At 51.5% G+C, this 21,415-nt stretch overlaps 1 protein-coding gene across 1 annotated transcript; it reads left to right on the plus strand.

The window, feature by feature from the left end:
• Positions 1-2,080: 2,080 nt before the first annotated feature.
• dnajc1 (DnaJ (Hsp40) homolog, subfamily C, member 1) lies at positions 2,081-19,880 on the plus strand. Its single transcript, XM_028803353.2, has 12 exons — positions 2,081-2,450; positions 9,643-9,744; positions 9,889-9,935; positions 12,382-12,547; positions 15,313-15,407; positions 15,859-15,952; positions 16,310-16,400; positions 17,316-17,482; positions 17,681-17,800; positions 18,357-18,405; positions 18,487-18,911; positions 19,489-19,880. Exons 1-12 carry the CDS (start codon positions 2,295-2,297, stop codon positions 19,555-19,557), a joined length of 1,581 nt encoding a protein of 526 aa, XP_028659186.1. The 5' UTR covers positions 2,081-2,294; the 3' UTR covers positions 19,558-19,880.
• Positions 19,881-21,415: the final 1,535 nt, after the last annotated feature.

Genomic DNA, 21,415 nt, shown 5'->3' on the forward strand with positions numbered 1-21,415 from the left:
AAATGCCTACCCAGGCTGACCTGTACGCTGTCTCTGTCACACTAAATGGGTCAGAGTACTGAGAAAAGCGCTATATAAATGTAATAAATTATTATTATTATTATGATCACAAAATACAGGGCAACACACTGTGCCACACTTTGGAGTCAGAACCATACAAGAAATTTGCGAGAGGCCTGCAAAAGGCTTTACTGGCCAGGCCTCCCTGACCAGCCAGGAGACAGCCTCATGCCAATGGACTTTAACCCAAGCTCTACTGGCCTGCTTTGGCCGACAAATAAAATGTCAATAACACAAAATGGAAAAAAAGGAAAAGGAAACTGTAACAATTAAACCAAACCACAAAGGAATCTTTATGAAAGAAAGAAATCCTGTAAATGACTGAAAAAGGATCTGCCTAAATGGCACTCCACAAATCCCAAACCCCAATCCATAATCACAAACCAGAAGCCAGAACAGCAGTCTGAGCTCTCCTAGGGCTTTGACCTAAATAGCTAAAGGGCGGGCTCAGGTGTGATGACATCAGAATGACCCCGCCCCTTGGGCTCCACCCACAAGGGACAGGGTGCATAAGTCCACTTCAAAGCACTGTCCATAATGGGGCCACTAGGGGGCGCTGGAGAACCCTAAACCCCAAACTTGAATGCTCAGACATGTCCCAAGTATAAAATAAAGGGTTTCATTTTTAATCAAATACCTCCAAACAGCAGTTAAGTCCACTGCTACTCCTCCCAGGCAAGTGTTTCCCATCTCCACTCCTGGCTCCAGCTCGCCTGGACAAAGCAGTGCGGTCTCATTTATTGAAGACCCAGGAGCACGTCCAGTGTCAGGGTTTTGCCCATTGGAAGCACTTCTGGGCCATACGCTTGTTGAGAGTGTAACTCCCTGCAGCACCCCGTAGTGGTCCCCACAGACCCCAGCAGGGTTATACTACTGGACTACAACTCCTGGCATTCCCTGCAGGTGTCTGAAAGGGTACCAAAGCCCAGGGATGCTGCCATCTAGTTGGTCAGGAGAGCATACAAGTCTTGAGAAGGAGCCTCTCCTAATCTCTCTGTTATATTGGCCTCCTGGCCAGTTAAGGAATTGGCAACAATCCCAACAGGGACACCAGCCCACCTGTGCCATCTGTTAATTAAACCACAATAACGAAAACTTAACATTATGAAAAACAACAATATAAAGACAACACAAACGACAATAAAAGAGCGTAACAAAGAACTTGAGCAGCGACATCTGCCTAGTATCAAGCCAAACACAGGACTGAGAGTCCTTCTGACGACGATGGTTCATTGACATGCCACACATACTCCACGATACGGAGTACGACAACGACAGAGAAACGTATGCCGACAAACAAGCAGATCACTAAATATTCACAACTTCCACCCAAATGCAAACATTACTTTTGTTTTGGTTGAAGAACACCATTTGATGAAAGTCACATCAGTGATGTGCTCGTGATGAACGTGTCGCCAAAGCAGAAATCTTAGCCTTTACTTGAGAACCAGCGGTCAATATCGTGGCCATCAGCCTGATTATTACAACATGCTAATTCCAGACAGGCTTCCCCTCTCGTCAGTCCTTTAGTACATTTGTGTGAAATGGTCACGTCCAAAAGCTCCTCTTCTTGAAAAGCCGTTCAATTAAGCAAAGTCTTATAACTTTTTCATTATTTTATTTGAATCTGTGAATATGGTATGGGGTGTCTTGTTTTACTTTCCATCCACGACGTGCAGATGGGCTGCTGTGGTCCATTTCACTTTCTAAATGAAACTTCGTCTTCGGGTCCATCCGTCACTCCAGGTCACTGTCGCACTCTAATTGCGGACACATTTTAAAAACCTCCTTTTATTCGCGTGTTACTTCCACCCCACGCAAGTCAGCGATTTTCCTTCGAACTAACAAAGCACACGAGTAGGCGGAGTCTTTTCTTTCGCTAAGGCGCCCCTCGACTCGTTTCCGTTGTGGGCGTGGTCTACAACACTTCGCGCTGAGTGCCACTGACGTCGCCAAACGCATGCGCGTTGTCGATTGCCTCTAGTTGCCAAGCGACTACGTCGGGGTCGCGCACGTCTCTGCCGCCACCGTCAAAGCAGCGGGGTTGCGCTTCCTGTGCTAGCTCGGTCGCTGCTCCCTTAAGGCGCCGGCCACGTCCATTCAGGGTTCCTGAGAAGAAAACGGTACGTGTAAAGAAATGAGGAAGTGAAGTTGGCTGCTTTTTCTGGATCCATTTATTACTGGACAAGGAACGCTGGTTTGGATGGCCTAGTGGATTTTAATGCCGTTGCACGATGAAGAAGCTCTGCCCGCCCCAGGCTCTGCTGATTGCCTGCTGGCTGCTTGTCTGGAGTCCGCTGCCGGTGCACAGCTGGGAGAGCGACTTGGAGCTCTTCGACTTGGTGGAGGAGGTGCCGCAGAACTTTTACGAGTTTCTGGCAGTTGATCAGGTACGAGTGCCGTCTGTCTGTCTGTCCGATCGCCGGTCCTCGGGTTGTTGCTGTTGTCGCCGTCGCCGCCATCGCCATCGTAGTGGCCTGGCGCTCCACGAGAACTGCTCGCCTCGCCTGTCCACGGCATGACGAAGCGAGACGCCGGTGAAGGGGCCTGTGTGGACAGGACGAAACGTGCGCCCCCTCAATGCTGACGTGTCGTGCGCCCACCCCGCTAACTTCGCGTCTTTACCTGCAGATGTTACAGCGCCGGGCTGGAAAAGCGAAGGGAGCCCCGAGACGCCATGCGGTTCGACTCCGTCCGAAGAACAGTGGAATACGTTTGGCCTTCCCGGGAATGGGCTGCAAAGCGCACCGACCGAGCCGGACCCCCCGACGGTGGGTTCAAACCTGCATCCGGCAAAAGACCTCGGGGCCGCCGACCTTTGTCGTTTTTGGTTTTCTCCTTTGTAAGCCTTGGGGCCGTTTAGTAGCCCACTTAGCCACAGCACTTTGATTTAGCGCCGGGTGGTGAGACGTCTCCGTTCGAACCCACGCACGTCCTCGTTAAAGATTCGGGGCTTCTGTGAACGCTGAGCCATCTGTAGTGTTGAGATCAGATCAGACCTGAAGATCAGCTTGAATGAATTCTTCATGGCAAATCACTGACTCAGAACCCAGGGGCTTGAAAGGCTTTAAATGTCGGGCTGGGGACTTGGTGGGCCACATTCAGATTGGGAAGCTCACCCTGGAAGGCTTATTAAGGCTTATATATTAATTATTATTATTAACTCCCTTTGTGCAGAGGGTGGTGCTGCTTTGGTGGGACGTCGACTTTGTACGTTAAGTGTGCGTGGCCTTCTGCTCTTCTTGTTTCACACTTGACGTTTGTTTCGTGTGTTGGACGTTCAAAGAGTAATTTGACTTGCTGACTTTAGCTTATCTAAGTAATGAGGGCTCATTCACTGCCATGGCAAGCAAGTGTGGCTTAGTGTCCCAGTCCCCATGGGGGCCCATCTGTGGAGGCCGCAATGCCATGGCTTTTCACTTCCAGAAGACCTCAGATGGGCCTGCATGTTTGCCCTTTCAGAGGTCCTTGGAGTGTCAGCACTGCTTAGTGCCCCCAGTGCCCGCCCTCCATTTTCATGTCCCATTCCAGAGTCGCGTCTCCTGTCCGTCAGGTCCAGGTCGCTGAGGGGCTGCTGTGTCACCTGTGTACCCCAAGATCATAACGTCCCAGCTGCCTGTCTGCAGCCATAGGCGTAAGGAGACTTAATGATTAGATGAGAATGATAGATAGATACTTTATTAATCCCAATGGGAAATTCACATGGTGGTGCTCTTGTTTCAATTTCACTTTAGCGTAGTCTTCTTCACTTCGCTCTGATGTCTCGTGTGGCATGTCACCACTCTGTGCTGTGAGAGACGAGAAGGGAAGAAAATCTGAAGCTTAATTGTCACTAATAGACATGGGAGTCATGGTGGGGGGAGGGGTTACCCATGATTACCCATGTCCCACTTGGGGGTGTGTGTGTGAAGGACGGCCCCTCAGAGGCTGCTTATGTGCAGGGCCCAGAGTTTTGTTGCCCCCCCCCCCCCCCCCCATTAACAGACAACACAAAGCAGCTGACCCCACGTCGTCCTACCTCCTGTTACTTGTGATGTGCCACCACAGTGTTTGGTGACCTGAGTTATGACATTTCACCGTCCCACTTAAATGTGCCACAGGCCGTGCCACATTATGTGACGTGTCCAGCAGTTTTCAATCACAGACTTCATTTACGTATTCTTACCGATTTTGGAGGCCGTCGTCTAGTGTGACATACCCAGTCTGCGTCTCGACCCTCACACAGGTTTCATTTTGTCTTTAGTTGTTGGGGTGGGCTCTGTGTGTGTGTGTGTGTGTGTGTGTGTGTGTGTGTGTGTGTGTGTGTGTAGGACAGCTGACCACCAATGGGTGCTCATGAGGGTGTACAGACGGGCTGCTCTTCTACTTGGAGGTCCAACAGGCCCGCCTTTCTTATCCCTCATCACGACATTCTGCACATTTGTACCACCGGGTGAACTTTGATTGGTGGTCTCCTCTCATTGCACTCACAGCCACCCCAACGATCAAAGACACAATGAAACCTGACTGAGCAGCAAGTCGTGGACTAGTTGGGCTGACTTGTTTGGGATGTCCGACTGGATGATGGATCTTCATGAAAGCCCACCACCGACTGCCTCCAACTCGCTAAGAATATGGAACTGAAGGCTACGACTTAAAATCACTGGAAAAGTCATCTCATGTGACATCATGGCCTGAAGGCATTTTGTCCCAACTCGGTGACTTCAGGACGCTTTGTTTTCTCTGAATTGTCCGACTCCGAGTTTGTAGGGCGCTCAAGTGCGATGTCCGGCTGTCTGATAGCCCGTGAAGGCAGCGTTGGCTCCCGTTGCCTGACAAACCCCAAACTCTCTGCAGAGCGGCTGAGAAGCATCGGTGATCTCGATAAGAATGTTGGGTAACGAGCTGAAGGGGTCCTGTTGGCACGGCAGTCCCTGCTGAAGGCCATTGTCACACCCTCAGCTGTTGGTTCCTGCTACTCATGTTATCTGCCAGCTGACTTGTAATCTTGAGGGCTGCTTTGCATTATGGGACGGCATTTGCTCCAGAAACGCTTTATTAAACCATTTTCATTTTGTGAATGTGACTTGGCTGTGGTGGGTTGGCACCCTGCTCCAGCAGACCCCCGTGACCCTGTGTTCAGATTCAGCAGGTTGGAAAATGGATGGATGGATGTGACTTGAGTGGCACAGTTGGTAGCGCTGCTGCCTTGCAGTTAGGAGACCTGGGTTCACTTCCTGGGTCCTCCCTGCGTGGAGTTTGCATGTTCTCCCCGTGTCTGCGTGGGTTTCCTCCCACAGTCCAAAGACATGCAGGTTAGGTGCATTGACGATTCTAAATTGTCCCTGGTGTGTGCTTGGTGTGTGCGCCCTGCAGTGGGCTGGCGCCCTACCCGGGGTTTGTTTCCTGCCTTGTGCCCTGCGTTGGCTGGGATTGGCTCCAGCAGACCCCAGTGACCCTGTAGTTAGGATATAGCGGGTTGGAGGATGGATGGATGTGACATGGCCATCTTGAAGGACTTGTTTGGTGTTAGCTGGGTCCTCCCTGTCATGACTCCATCACTGTGACAGTGCAGGTCCTGCTCCAGATTTGGGAGCGTCTCAAACCTGACCCCATCGATAATGAGGACACCACCTTCTTGGTCACTCAGCTGGCCTACTGCCCCCACTGAGAGTTGGCCAAATGCTCCTTCTAAGGGGCCCTCCTCCCAGCTGCCCGCTCTCACTCGCCCCTGCACCGGCTTTCATGGCTTCCTGCCGCCTTCTCTCCTTAACCTCCGTCTGTTTCTTCAATGTCTTTTCCTCCCTCTGCACTTCTAAATGGGGATGTGGCTAGTAATTGCCACACCTGTGCACTTCAGTGCGTCAATGCCGACGCCCGGGCACCGCTCCTGCCACACTACCACGCCCCCTCCTTAAGCCGTGAGTGTGGTGACCATTTATTTGAAAAACTGGCCATTCATTTAGAACTGCGGACCCACTACTTCACACCCCCCCTTAAGCCACCAGTTGCACGGGAAGGCTCCACACCAGTACCAACCCAGTGCAACTGGCGGCCCAGGTCTGTGGCTTGGCCCTGACGTTGCACCAAAAACAAATCAATAAAATCACTAAAACCAACCCAAGCCCCCTTGTAAAAACAGGACATTAAAAGAATAAGAACCTTTAGAAAGACAAGAAAACCAACCAATAAAGAAATGTCCAATCTGTAAAATGTCCTTCTCCAGCTTGGGTCTATGGGCTCTTTGTACAGTCTGGCACATATGTCACTATGTCCCAGTCCTCTCTTGCAGGGGCAATTCCTGCCTTGAACCCAATGATGCTCATAATGACCGAATGGAAAAGGCACAACAGAAAGTGCGTGGACTGGAGGTGATGACTTGCCTGCCAACATCCAGCCCACCCGCACTTCACAACGGGTCACCCAGCTGAAGCTAATCCTGTTCGGGCCCCCAGCCAGTACCTGGATGGGAGGCCATCTTGGAAGAGCTTGGGTTGCTGCTGGCTGAGGTGTTGGTGAGACCAGTAGGGGGCGCCTACCCCGTGGCCTGTGTGTGGACCCCAATGGCCCAGTGCAGTAAAGAGGTGCTCCGACCTACCAGGATGGTGGTCCGCTGGCCGTTGAGGAGAGATGCACTAGGAGGGGCCTTTGGAAAAGGCGTTGGGGAATAAACGGAAGGAGGAGCGCTCCTTCTCCAAAGCTCGACCAACAGTCCAAATCAGTCTACACACACACACACACAAACAGGAGATCATCCAGGAGGAGAACAAGAATCCATAGGCCATAAACGGGAAGACGGAACAGACGAGTAACTCCAGACACAACGCGGCCTCCTCTCTCTGTAGAACTGACTCCTTGTCCCCAGCAGCCCCTGCACTCTTGGCAGGCGCCCAATCAGAGCCACTGCAGGGACTGCTGGGAGATGAAGTTTTTACTCCCCGGTAGCATTGCTGCTGCTGCATCTGCGCTGTGATGGATTTTAGAGTTTGCCTTTTAGATTTTCCTCCATTTTTATTTTTTCTCCTCTACTTTTCGTGTCTGAGATCATTCAGAATAATCCCGTTGCTTCAGACCCTCCAGGGCCGCTGGTAGAAAAAGAGAACCTCAGGGAGTCACTGAATGTCATTTGGTGGTTTGGTGCTGCATGTCAATTCGGGGGGGGGGGGGGGTTTGTGGGTGGGAATTCCACTGAACTCCACATACGCGACAGTACTGATACTGTGAACCTGTCATATAGCGCCTTTACATCTGTCACCAACCAGAGTGCTGGGGTGCCGTGATGTGTTGTATGTCAATTAGCGTAAGCTGGGAAGAATTTCATGTCCTGCACCTGACAGTAAGGACCCTGTAAACCTCTTATATGGCGCCTTTCATGTCTGTCTATTAAACAGTCGTTCTTGTCTGTCTCTGATATCCAGTGCCTTTCAAATATCTGTTGTGCAGGGCCTTTAACTGTCGGTATCATCTGGCCCTTTCATATCTATGATATAGTGCCTGTCATCTATCTGTCACAAATGTGGCACAGGTGACTGGTGACCTGCTGCATTTTCATTGCCCTGTGCGGAAAGAGTTTCATTGGAGTCTGTACACGGGACAATAACGACCCTAAACATCTATCATATAGCGCCTTTCACATCCATCTCTGTGTATTATATAGCACCTTTCATATCCATCTGTCTTTTATATAGTGCCTTCTGTCCCTTTCATCGATATCTATATATTTATATTCTGTAACACCAATCTATTCTATAGCTCCTTTCTTATCTGTTCCTGTTATATAGTGCCTTTCATAGCTATATATCCAGTAGTGCCCGTGTTATTTAGTGTCTTTATCCGTCTCTGTTATGCAGCACCTTTCACATCTTTATATTATATGGTGCCTTTTATATTCGTCTCCCCCGTTACATACATACATAAATAATTCTCCTTGGGCACAAATTCTCTTTAAGACTTGATCACCTTTCATAATTATTATATAGTGCCTTTCACATATCTATCATGTACTGCCTTTATCTATTTGTCTGTATTATATAGTGCCTTACACATCTATCTTTCTATGTTATATCACATTATTCATCTCAAACTGTGTTATAGTGCCTTTCTTATCTGTCCGGCCCCTTCATCTGTGGTGACAGTGGTGACGTGTCTGTCACTTTTGTTTATCAGCACTTCAGAGGCCTCGGTCCACCTGACAATGCCGCTCAACTTTGTGCAATTTGAAATGAAAATGAAGTTCACCAAAAACACAAATTAAGGCAGATAAAGGTAGAAGGATTAAAGAGGAAGCTGGTGATGGGTGAGCCTCTGGGCCAACGTGGCAGGGGCGCCTTGCCCACTGAAGTGCTTTTGCCACCCTGATGGAGGTGACCGCCCGAGGACACAGGTGGTGAGCCTTGGGTTTCTGAAGGCCTCCGGTTCAATGGCTGCTTTTGAAGATTTCCCGCCAGATTAGAAAACCAAACGAAGGTAACCGCGGAGCTCATGGGTGTGACAGAAGGTGCGTGAGGGCACAGCCGCCTCCTGGTATAAACGGGGGTCTTGGAAGTGCTCAGTTACCACACACAGGAGATGCAGTGGGGCCCCAACCTAGCAAGAGTGCATAGGGACCCCCAAAAACAGCCCTGCATACAGGAATATCGGTGATGGATTGTTCAGAGTGGTCGATCCCCACCTTGGAGGTCCGGGAGCCCCCCATGAATGTCACTGGTGTCTGAATCTGCCATCGCACTGCCTGCACACATTGAGCTGAATGCTGCCGTTATTTGGGACTCATCAGCAGTTGGGTAGTCGATTCTAGATAAGTAAGTGTTTGGTCAGGGTGGTCCACAGCCCACCAACAGTAATGCACAGACGGCCCAAATAAAAGCATTTAGCAGGCCAAGTCCTGCTTGATTCCTACCCCCCCCCCCCCCCCAACCCCCCGGAATCAGTCACCGAAAAAAAGTTACAGGGCACTGCCCCTCCGCGGGTGCCCACCACGAGACACCCTGCTAATGTGTTTAGCCTCGACCTCGGTGTTTGGGCGGAGCTTCGGGGTGTCCGCCTGTGACCTGCTGGCACAGCGCTTGTGACTTCAGAAACCACCAGCTGCATCAGGTAGGCGCAGCTTCCTCAGCCGGCCACCAGAGGGCAGCGGTATGCAGTAGACAAGCGACGCTGGCGCTGGAGGCATACCCGCCTGTAGGTGGCGCTTCGGGGCCGCGCTCGGGGAGCAGAGACAAGCCGATGGCCTCCAGCTCTGCGCCGACTGAAGGGAGGAAGGCAGAATGAGGCCGGAGACGTTCGCTGTCTTTCTTTATTGCGCCTTATGTAATGGCCAGCAGTACAAAAAAACGTTTCTGTTGGTCTATCTCTGCTTGATATGGTGCCGTTCACATCTGTCTAAACGTTTTCATTTATTTACTTGCTTGATATAGCGCCTTTCACCTCTTTCAGTGTAATCAGTGAGCATTCTTTCTTTCATTGCTTTTTCCTCAATTGGTTTCCTTTCTTCCCATTTTTAAAGCAGGTGGACATTTTGTGGCCCGGCTTGGACGGAGAGCGTCTCGTCCTCTTCGCACCTCGGCCGGCGCCTCACATCACGTTGCCTTTGTGTTTTTGCAGGACGCCTCCTCCGCGGACATCAGGAAGGCCTACCGCAGACTGTCGCTGACCCTGCACCCGGACAAGAACAAGGACGAGAATGCCGAGGTGCAGTTTAGGCAGGTGAGTGCGTCTAATGGTCCGCTTGCTCACAGCGGCTTTAGTCGAGGCGCTATAATGGCGCCTGTCTCTCTCGGACCGGCCCGTTCTGTTCCTTGGCGGCACTAAATTTCAGTTTCTAATTGATGACATTTTTTTTTTCTTCAGTTGGTGGCCATCTATGAAGTCCTTAAGGACGACGAGCGGCGGCAGCGGTGAGTTGATCTCCTCCTGCAGTTTGACGGGCAGGCGATGAATTAAAGATGAGCGTCCAGTCCGCTGTGGTCGCTGTCTGTCTGTCTGTCTGTCTATAGGGGGTGATCTTGGGCCCAGATTGGGGAGACACGTTAGGACGGACAAACACATAGGCAAGCTGCATCTGAGGCGGTGGCTGGTGGCACCAAGATGGCACCTCATTATGCATAAAGTGGTCTGTCTGCTCAGAGGGTGCGGGCCACCACAGGGCGAGGTGAGGTGGCCGACTCTCATCTGTGAATATAAAATGTCACATTTCTGTCGAGAAGGGCAACGGATTGAAGCAAGTGCTGAGGCTTTGTGACGCTGGTGACTAATGTCACCACTATATAGCGCCATGATTAATACCAATGTATTGCTGAAATACAGAAATGCATTTTAATTCAGGTACAGATCAGCTTAAGTAATGGTTAGGAAAGGCGCTATATAATTTTCACTTTCCTTATTTGGCTGACGCCTTTATCCAGTGATTTATGGCACAAATGGTGACATTTCTCTCTCTTGGTTTTCCAATTGGAGCACAAGCAGGTCAGGTGACTTGCTCAGGGTCACACAGTGGTGTCAGTGGAGGGATTTGAAGTCCAAAGCCTTAACCACTATACTGAGTGAAAGGCACTATATAATAGACAAATATTGGCCTTGCTAAATTGGCCCTGATGTGTGTGTGTGTGTGTGTGTGTTTGCTTGCCCCGTGATAGACTGGCATTCTGTCCGGGTGGAGTTCCTGCCTGTGCCCTTTAGTTGCTGGCATCAGCTCCAGCTGCCCTCCCCGCCCTGCTCATGATAAGCGGGCTGGCTGGATGGTGGTAGTCGTATTGTCTTATGAAATTCTTCCTTGTCCATCTGACCAACGTGCCACATGTGGTCACTCCCTGGGCCGTGATAAATGAACATTTCTTAAAATAATGGACTTGCTTTTAATTTGCAAGAAAACATAAATTTGCTTACCTAACAGGCAGGAAAGGCACTATATAGAAGGTAGGTACCTCAGAAGGGCCGTATGTGACAGATGTGCACAGGTGGCGGTGTCGGTCCTCACTCGCTTGTCCCACCAGCAGACCCCTGGCTGCTTCTCAGCGTCATGAGAAATAAGAATGGATTAAAGAAACCAAACTGCGTTGTGCTCATAGAAACCATAAGTGAGCTTACCTTATGTAAGGGGGGGCGCTATATAACCGCAGCTGTTGTACTGTCCCAAGCACACAGTCCAGTGGACACAGCAGACCCTCCAGTGTCATGTGAGTCACTGATAGGCGGGTGGCGCTATATGCCGGTGTGGCAGACACTTGGGTCAGCAGCCTTAGTCGTGCTGGTGTTGATCTTCACTGCCCGTCTGACCAACGGCCTGGTAAACGAGAACGGATTACGGCGCCGACCTCCCTTTTCTTAAACAGACGGGCCAAAAACTTGACACATAAATCCCCAAAACTCCCACAATGCAATGCGCCCAGTGCTGCAGTTTCACCTCCAGTGTCGGACCCCTCAGTGGCTGCTCCAGACACCAGACTCTGGCATCGCCTCACTGATCACCCAGTTCCAGTCCCAGGTGTGCCCAACATGGCGTTGGCATGTCCTCCCTGTGTGCTTGTGGATGAACTCGTGTCCAGTGACATGCAGGTGAGGTGGGCTGGTACTGCTGTGTGTGTGTGTGTGTTCGTTCACGTGTGCACCCTGTGATAGACTGCTGCCTTGTACCCACTGACCGCTGCCATAGGCTCCAGCTGCCCTGGATGAGCGGGTTCAGGAAATGGACAGCAGGATGGATGTGGGGGTCCGGATATCAACTGGACGGCAACATGTCACCCAAGTGTGTGCAGCGCTGCATCCTACAAGCCTGGGGGGATCAGAAATAAGGACAGAGGCTTTCAGAAGAGATGCAGAAGATGAGGGTGTAGTGACGGGCGTGTTCTGAAAGGCGCTATATTAAATGACATTTGACATCGGTAATAAGGACATGAGGCCCGCGGGTGTTGATTGGCTTTTGATTTGGTTACTGGACAGCAGTCATTTAGGGGGCTCAGTTCAAGGACACGGCTTGTCACCTTCTGGGACCCCTGCCATGTTCCTGTCACCATCTTGTGGCATCACAGGGTCCCTAGTGGATCAGGCATCAGGTCCAGAATGTTCATCTGCACACATCACAGAAAGGCGCTATATGAAAACCCAAAACATGCTTGTATACTTGAAGATGAAAGGCACTATAAAGCGGGTTTGTGTTTAGTGCCATTCATAACTGGCAGTTTCACCTTAAAGTTCAGATTTGAGTTTAGAAGTGTTCCTCTGGTCGAGATGCCCACATCGGTGAAAGGCACGGGTTCAAGCATCTTGGGAGCTGTGCTGCCCCCTAGTGGTACACCCTGATGTGACACTCGGCTCTTCTTCACTTCCCTCTTTGGTTCCCTGCAGGTATGACGACATTCTGCTCCACGGGTTGCCCGACTGGCGTCAGCCCGTCTTCTACTACAGGCGAGTGAGGAAGATGAGCAATGCTGAGCTGGGCCTGCTGCTCTTCATCATCCTCACTGTTGGCCACTATGTTGGCATGTGGTCAGTGTACCTGGAAAAGCAGCTGGTGAGTGGTGGGTCAGAGATGGGCGCCCGTCTTTCATCACTTGTTGTCGATGCCCTCGGTGTGCCCAGCCTTATTGTTTACTCTCGGGTCTCTTACTAGATTTGAAAGTTGGTAGCATCACCCATCAATGTTTGGTACTGGAAATGCCACTGCTATGCCACCTATGTTTTGTGCAGGGCGCATTACCAGGGTGTCCTCAAAGTGGTCACTTGAGGCACCAGACGCCCAGTGAGACATGGTCTGAACTCGCCTGTGGTGGACACGGTGGGGTCACAGCAAGTGGCCACTTTGAGGGCATCTTGTCTAGTGCAGTGGGCACCTCCAACACCTCCCAGAAGTGCTTCATGTCTCCTGCTCTGGGTATACATTTAATTGTGCCAGCATGTCAAAGGGTTTAAGGGTGGCATCAGAGGGCAGCAACTTATTGCCTGTTGGAACTAAATTAGATAAGAGATGCCAGGAGATGAGACTGGAAAGTGAAAGGTCAATGTGGCATGCATATTGGGGCCAAGTGAATTGAACAGAGTATGCTGGGTGGGACGGGCGAAGGCATCCATGGGCTCTTTGTTGCCCCCTGGTGGATGAGCTGGTTGCTCCCATCAAAAGTTTGGTGAAAGGCAAGTGAGTTGATTTTGTGAAGGTGGCTGTGTAGCTAAGGCACTGGGCCCCTGTCATTTAATAACGTTTTTAATATTTGTGACATTGTGTGGGCACAAAGACCTCTGGAATCCTGTGGGCAGCCATTGGGCAACCTGGGTGCTTGAGAGATTTTGGCTATCAGGAGTTTCATACTGGTGAGTTCCGGCATGGTTAGTGAAGTAAGTGGCGCTTGGCGGGCACGGTCATTGAGATGGCACGGGCACTACCCTCCCTCATTTTAATGACTGCCCACAGAGAAGATCGATATGCTGGTCAAAAGTGCTAAGCGGGGTGACACACGTGATGAGATGTCTCATTGGCTGGCATTCTTTCTAACGCATTGACTTCCCACTTGAAGGGGCGATTTGTCACTTTGACCTTTGAAACCGAGCCCACCTGTGACACTTCCATTTTCAGCCAATGACATCACAGGATTCTGTGGCCACTTGAGGTCTGCAGCCAGACTCTGTTGTGCTCTGATTAGACTGTGATGAATGTTGAACCCTCCCTGGTGACCTCCTGGACTTTACCGGGTGGAATACGTGGAACTCCGAGCAAAGCAAAGTGGGGAACCAACACCGAGACAAAATGGACGACTACTTGGGCGTCTAGTGCCACCTCCAACTCGCATACCCCTATGGTAATGCAAGCGGTGACTTATAGATAATTAGACAGAAACGAGTCTTGACAGTCTGTGTGTCGCTCGCTGGGTCACCGATGTCCCTTTAAACCCTCGTTTGACGTCTTGTTCCACTCCATCACTCCGTAGTTTATTCCCAGTTTTCACCACTCTTTGTCTGCAGTTCCCTTAGTCTCCACTAGGTGTTCAAGGAGTTCCTCATCTCCCCTTCCCCTGAGGTTTAGCTGTCTCACTAGCGCCACCTACAGGCTGACCTGCACAGCTCCATTTCTGATGCACTTTCTTTTTCAGTCTGTTGCCATGGCGATGAGAATGTGGCCCTTTTCAGAGGGCGGCGTCGGCCATCTTGTTTCTGTGATTACCGTTCCCGTTGCCCTCCAGTAGCACTCGTCTCCATCTTCCTCGAGGGCGCTCAGAATTCTGCCACCGTCGTCACAGCTTTGGAGTTTTGTGCTGATTTCTCAGATTTTCTCACAACTCGAGGATCGACATCTCAAACACGACGGGTGAGGACGGACCACCGATGACTTTGAGCTCTTTGTGTCTGGCTGATTAACCGATTCCAAGTGAGCCCTGTGAGTGCCCGCTGATGCCAGCGTGTTGTCCCGTGTCAAACTGCATCGATGGCTCTTTGAATTTGCTGTCGTCCACCTTTGTTTTGTCCTCTGCGCCAGGAGCCCATATTGAAAATGAAGTCAATGCAAGGGGGCAGCAGCTGACCCCTTAAATGCAGTTTGTGCCTCCAAAACTTGCCAGTGCCCAGCTGCACCTTTACAAAGGACCGTAGGGGATGCTCGTTGGCAGGGGTCAGTGTCACCAGTCCGCTCACTTGGAGTGTCACAGACAAGTGTGGGGCTGGTGTCCTCCGACGCTCGACTGACACCAAGGTAATGTCCCCCACATACTCGCTCACCCCCCAATGGCTCATTTTCTTCATTTAGCTGCCATCTCATCAGGCTTCTGGTTTAAAGACCACCAGTGCCCCTCCATTTCTGTGCCCATCCCGCCCTTTTCCTTCCATTGTATGGCGCCTGCCACTTTCCAGTTTAATTGCACGGACAAACAATGGTTGGCTCCTTGTGGAACAAAGAGGGTCCTGAGAGGCGGACGGATGCCCGTGCTCGCCACATTCCGCTGTTTGTTTCCGCCGTGTAAACTAAAGGGTGCGGGCGCCGGCCACCTTCACTTCGGGGAGCTCATTAGCCATTGAGGACTTTGGACTCGGATTTTCAGGGCGCGTAATTGGCAAGCCGGCCCGCCGGCCTCCCTCCTGAATGGCTCTCTTAGACGGAGCCTCGATTGCTATGGAGATGCAGAGAACCGTCGGAGTCGGACGCCAGGCCTCGGGGTTGAAGTGGCGCCCGTTACCACGGCGACGCCTATTATGGTCCCAGGCTCCTGCTCTCGCTCGATTTGCATGCGGGGCTGAGTGGTGGACATGGAGGAGTGCGTGGCCACCTGTAACCCGCCTGCTGTGTGCTTTCAGGACGAGCTGCTCAGTCGGAAGAGACGGGAGAAACGGAAAAAGGGAAGCAGCCGGAACACCGAGGACGCCAAGCCGGCCCAGGAGCGAAGCGACAGGTAAAAACGCACACGTCCAGCTTGTGTTTGTAGCGCCTTTCACCCAGCGGGGACATGGCTGGGGCAACTGGACCAGTGTGCCAATGATGGCCAGGCTTAAGGGACCACTGACTAGCCTTGTGGTGCCCACCTGTGCCATTCCACTGGCTTAGGAGCCAGAAGAGGTTGGCATTCAGGTAGCTGCCCGGCTCATCTTTCATGGCAGCCACAGATGTTTTTTTTGCGTGGCTGTTGGCACCTGTATGTCCTGGGCACCCATGCAGGTGCTGGTGCCCCCTCCGGGGCTGGTTCCTGCCTTGTGTCTGATGCTGAGATGAGAGTGGGTTTCTCTTTTGGCGCATTTCAGGGCACCACATGGGTCGGCCCGCGGGGCTACGAAGGATTCCCTGCTGACTGCCCTCTGCCAGGATGCCCCCCTCAAATGTTGATGGCTTCTCCTCTTCTCTTCCAGGCTATCGGACAGACCTCGGTGGTACGACGTCCTGCCCGTCAAACTTGGACTTTGGTTTTATTTTTTCTTAAAGTCGCTGCCACAGCGGATTCAGGTAAGAGACGACTTTCACGGGCTGATATAGCGCCTTTCACAACTGACCAATGCACGATCTTCAGACCTCCCATCACCCACAGCTCGGGTACTTGGGTAATAAACATAATGGAACCTCCGGGCAGGTCTCATCAGACTGTTGATGAATGTAAGATTCCACTTTATAGCGCCTTTTATAGAAAGCCGGCTGTTGAAGTGGTGTGCAAAGTAAACAAAAAAACTCAAAATGATGAAGAAAGCGGCCTGGAATGGGCATTGCTGTGGTCTTGGCCCCCCCTGGTTACATTCCCTACACCCATTTGTGTGGGCGCTGCCCTGCTGGATACGTTTGTTTGATTTTTGTTGCTTTGTCCTGCAGGATGCCAGGCAGTTCTATGAAGACTACAAGGAGATGAAGATGAAGGAGAGGGAGGCGGCCTTGGAACTGGCGCAGCAGGAGGCCACACAGAGTAGGTGCCCGTGCCGTCACATTTGGGGGGGGGGGGGGCTTAGGGCAGGTATTACTGCATCCTGTTGTGAGCTGTGAAAGGCGCTATATAAATATGGCATGTGTGTCTCACGTACCATTGTGTGCCCTTCACTGGGGCACATGCAGACTTTTGATGCCGTGACTTATTTGGTGTCCTGGGGGTCCTCCAATCTTCTGGCTGCTGATACCCCACTGCTGTCATACAGGGCCTTAAACATGGAGCCGCATTTAGTGTGTCTTCTACAGCGAGGAAGCCCCCTGATGCACGTAATTTAATTCAGATGACGTAAATTGGACCAGATCATCAGATGCAAATCTAAAGTCAAGAAGGCGCCATATTGAAGTCCTATGAATAAAGAGAACAAACGACGGGCACACAGGGCCACCCTCTTTTATGTAGCATCCTCCCACCCAAAGCATGCAGAGATCTTCTTTGTCCAGTGGTGGCCCTGATTAGTGGACCACTGTCCGTTAGGGGCTTGTCCCCATGCACCTGACAGGGGGGTTGGAGGGGTTGGGGGTCTTTGTGAGTGTCCTGTAATGTTGAATACTCAAAGCCTCATTTGGAATAGCTGTGTCCCATTTTAGTCACATGGGTGACATCAGTTAAGGTTCAGAGGTGACCGATCTGGGGACTCCAAGGGTCTGAGCTATGACCGAAGGGTTAAAAGGGAGAAAGGGTGGGTGGCACAAGGACAAGTGTGGTCAATATGATGATATTTCAGAAATACTGGTGAGAAATGGTGGTTGAGATGCCTGTTTTTATGATGCCAGAGAAAGCCTGGCACATTATAGGTGGACGAGACCCACCAGGACCCTCCAGCCGCACTCCACCACAAGTCTCTAGCACACCAGCCACCTCTCGCTGCTTCATCTTTACCTTTCTTCATTACAGGGGAGAAAAAACCCAAGGTGAAGAAAACCAAAACGGAATTCCCCGAGTACGCCGACAGTGTGGCCGACTGTTTTGTGCCATCCTACGATCAGGGGGCCACCATCGAGGAGATCGAGGCACAGATGAATGACTGGCTGGACGAGAAGGGCAAGTTGCAGAAGAAAAAAGTATGTAGGGGTGGGAGAGCTGATTGAGATTGGGGCGTGGCCAGTGGTCACCTGATGGGCGTGGCCAGTTAGTGCCCGCACCTCTGACCCTCGAGCAGCAGCCCAGTGGGAATTGTGTCTTTAAAGAGCTGCTGTGGCACGAAAGGGGCATCTTGACTACGACTCACTAACAGTGTGTGGCAACTTGTGTCCTTGCAGGCGCCTGAGTGGACGGACGAGGACCTGAGTCAGCTGACCCGGAGCATGGTCAAGTTCCCAGGGGGCACTCCGGGTCGATGGGAGAAGATTGCGCATGAACTGGGACGCTCGGTGGCAGATGTAAGTCACCCCTTAACATTGGTGTTGTGGTAGCACAGAATTGTGGGATATCTGTTGCGCTGTGCTGCGGGCACACGCCTCGCCCTTTAACAGTTAGCTGTGGTCACGTGGGTGCAGCTGTCTCTAGTGGTCCTTCGCCAATAAGCTTACCTTTGATTGGGTGGCCGACCTGAACGCACATCTCGGTGCTCCTTCTGGTAGCATCAGCATTTCAGAGTTTGTGCTCAGTCCATGACCTACTCGGGCCTCCCGTTGTCCCCATGGTTTTACCCTTCTGTCCCCTTATCTGTCACTTGGTGTGGTACCAGCAGTTCCCCCCCCCCCCCCAACCCCTCTCAAATGGACCCCCAGTGGGCAGAAAGTTCACAAAGAAGGCATGTTTAAATAGCAGCTAAGGGTTCTAGAGAGAGTGCGCTTGCTTTGGTCTGCACAGGACAGCCTGAGAGTCCAGCAGTCTTGGCCTTCTCCTCCAGACCTCTCCAGATGCTTTGGTGCCCTCGCTCAGACCTCATCACGCGGCTTTCTTTGACTTTATCCAAAACTTGCGTCGTTGCAGGTCACCTCCAAGGTGAAGCAGGTCAAGGACTGCGTCGCCAGCCAAGCAGGTATGCAGTTGGCACCTCTCTGTGTTTTGGTCCTCCTCGTTTCACACTTCTGTTCACTCATCCGTCTTTTTTGTTTTGCAGGTACGGTCAAGTTTTCCGAGTTGAAATCCACGGTGCAGACGGTGAGGAGCTCAAAAGTAGCGAGTGCCGATTTACCCGATGACATCATCACAAGGCGGGAGGACGACGACGACTCGCTCGCGCCTGCGGACGCTGACTCCTGTGAAGATGGGGGAGCCGACGGCAGAGTTCGACGTCGAAGAGCGGGGAAGACCTCCACCAGGACTGTGGTCAAAGAGGAGGTGGATGAGAAGCCCAAAGGCCGGCGCCAAAGAGATTATGACAGCGCGGCTTGTGACGAGGACAGCGGCGATGAGAAGAAAGCCAAAGAGGAGGTGTGGACGCAGAACCAGCAGAAGCTTCTAGAGCTTGCCCTGCAGCAGTATCCCAGGGGGATGGCCGAGCGGTGGGATAAGATTGCCAAAATCGTCCCTGCGAAGTCCAAGGTACAAAACCCAACCATCTTGACTATCGTGTGTGAGTGTGTGTGCGTAAGTGTCACCAAAACATCAGGTGTGGACGGTGAGTGTCTCAGTCCTGCTGATCTCTGTCATGGTCTGTGTGACCCATTTTATCCTCCAATCTGTCTTATGCTCCTCATGTTTTATGTGTTGAGCATCAGGGGTCAGCTGAGGGTTCATCCACAAGCCTTTGGCGTTCTGTTGTACGAAATTCAGAATGAGGCCTCGCCCCTAAAACTAGACCTCCAGTGAGGCCACACATCACCATGAGCCTCGCTCCACCAGAAAGGAACCCAAGGGGTTCTACTTAGAAAGGGGAGAGGGGAACCTTGAAAGCCCTGGCCCCCCCAGCATTGATTATTATGGGCTCCCCCTTATTGGGAGTGCAGCCTTCTCTGGCTGGAATGGGGGGGCTGGGGGGACCTAACCGGCTACGCAAGAGCTTTCAAATGACAGACACCCGTCCAGGTCAGTCGAGACACCGACCCAAGGCTGTAAAGGATGAGTCGGCAGCACACGGGTCTGTTTGGTGCCATTTACATGCCAGTTGTTCTCGTTGCAGGAGGAGTGTATGGCACGCTACAAGCTTCTGGCAGAGCTGGTCCAAAAGAGAAGACAAGCCCAGAGCTGATGGCATCCGGCAGCGACCGTCACTTACCTTGTCATGCGTCGTGCCTTCATGGGCGGCTACCCGCTGTGGACTCCCGACTGAAGACGCCCGCCCGCCCGCCCGTTACCTTCGCCATGGTGCCTCAACTTCTCTCTCCTGTTGAACGTTGGAGCTCCACCCGTGTGCCACTGACTTGTTTTTAATGTTTACAGCATGGACTCCCTGTGGAGAGGAAATGCACCCGGGCCTGAAAGCCGAGGCCACCATAGCCTGCAAGGGCTAAGCATTGTGGGATTGGAGGGACAGAAGACAACAACGCTTTAATAAAGCTGTCACGAGTCAAACTCTCCTGGGCCGAGCTGTGCTTTATTGTGGGACAACGAGGGCTGGTGCCTGACGGAGCCCACCACAGTGGTGGTTTACACCAAATGATCCCAGAGTGTCGGTCAAGTCCTGCCACCTCACGGACAACTGAGGCTGGGCCGGGGTCTCGCCCAGTGGGATGGGTCATCAAGTGAATATGTGCATGCGGGTGGTCTCGAACCAAGAAGTCCACTCATTCTGGATGTTTGATGATGTGGCAGAGCAAAAGCCACCAACTTTAAAGAGGTTTGTCACGTAGTGAGGGGCCCAGTGTGACTGTCACTTGCATGTGTCACGTGTCACTTGACCTTCATTAGCGAGTAGAACCCCCTCCTCTCAGGGCTTCGGTCCTCCTTCCTTTGCAATGAATGACCAATGGCATCCAGTAATGAGTTCAGACAATTCCATGACGAGTGGAGCTCGACGCGAGTGCTGGCGTGGGCCCGGTGTGATGTCGTTGGTGACTTTCGTTTCAATGACGCTGGTAGATGAGCCGCCGGTTTCAACTCGTTTCACTTCTGATTCTTTTTGAGTTCAAGCCATCGAAATCAGCGACCGAGAGCGATGTGCCAGCTGATTCTAGATACAAGAACGAAACAGGAGCCACCCGTTTAGGTGAGAAGGTGTGGATTGGTTTGCTTTGTACAGTTCACTGTTTTTGTGTTCAACTGAAACGCGTAACACAAAATGAAAACGTATGCGTTGGTGTGGAGTCCCACAAACCGGACCCTTTCTACGAATATCCTTCTCCTTTCTCACGATTGGCTGCTTTCAACTTCAGTGTAGTGCCCTCTTTTGGTGACTCGTGTGGCACGTCGTGCGCATCCTTACCGGAGTCCTTTGAGTTCACACTGAACGATTACCCGAGAGTCTGGTGGACGATTCTCGTTCGTTGATTTTGTGAACGGACTCGTTACCCACGAGCGAGTCACACGATTCTCATTCACGTGATGCTGGAACGTGATGTCTCGTTTCAATACCACATCTTAAATGTCTTGTTGTGCTTCGTGTGCTGAAAAAGGGCGATGTCGTAGGAATTCTCATCATGGCAGATGTTTGTCGTTGCTTGTTACGTACGCATGTACAAAATAACGTATGAATCTTTAAATTATACATTTGAGACGCGATCAGAGGGGAGACCCCCAGGACTTAATGTTTTTGCCAATAAAATTGGATCAAATAAATTCCAAGAATCGATTTGCTTGAAACACCGCATTTCTTTCGTCTTCTAGAGTGACGTTTTACAGTCGCGTACGTCAAAGCCACCTGTGAACCCCAATGCCCATCACTAGGACTACAGCGCCCTCTCGTTCCTCGAGATTACTCGCTGGCATTTCTACGTGTTCAGAGTCCATTGAAGTTCCACACGTCGCCCCTCCGAGGTGCCGTGATAAAGGTGTAGAACGTCCGGACCGTTAAACCTTTGTCTTCCTTAGCTGAAAAAAGTCCCACAGCACGTTTGTTGTTACAAGAAACAAAATTTGGTAGAAAGCGTCGATTCCCACAGTGAACCATT

The sequence above is a fragment of the Erpetoichthys calabaricus genome, chromosome 6, assembly GCF_900747795.2.
Source record: "Erpetoichthys calabaricus chromosome 6, fErpCal1.3, whole genome shotgun sequence".
In the NCBI taxonomy this organism is placed as follows: Eukaryota; Metazoa; Chordata; class Cladistia; order Polypteriformes; family Polypteridae; genus Erpetoichthys; species Erpetoichthys calabaricus.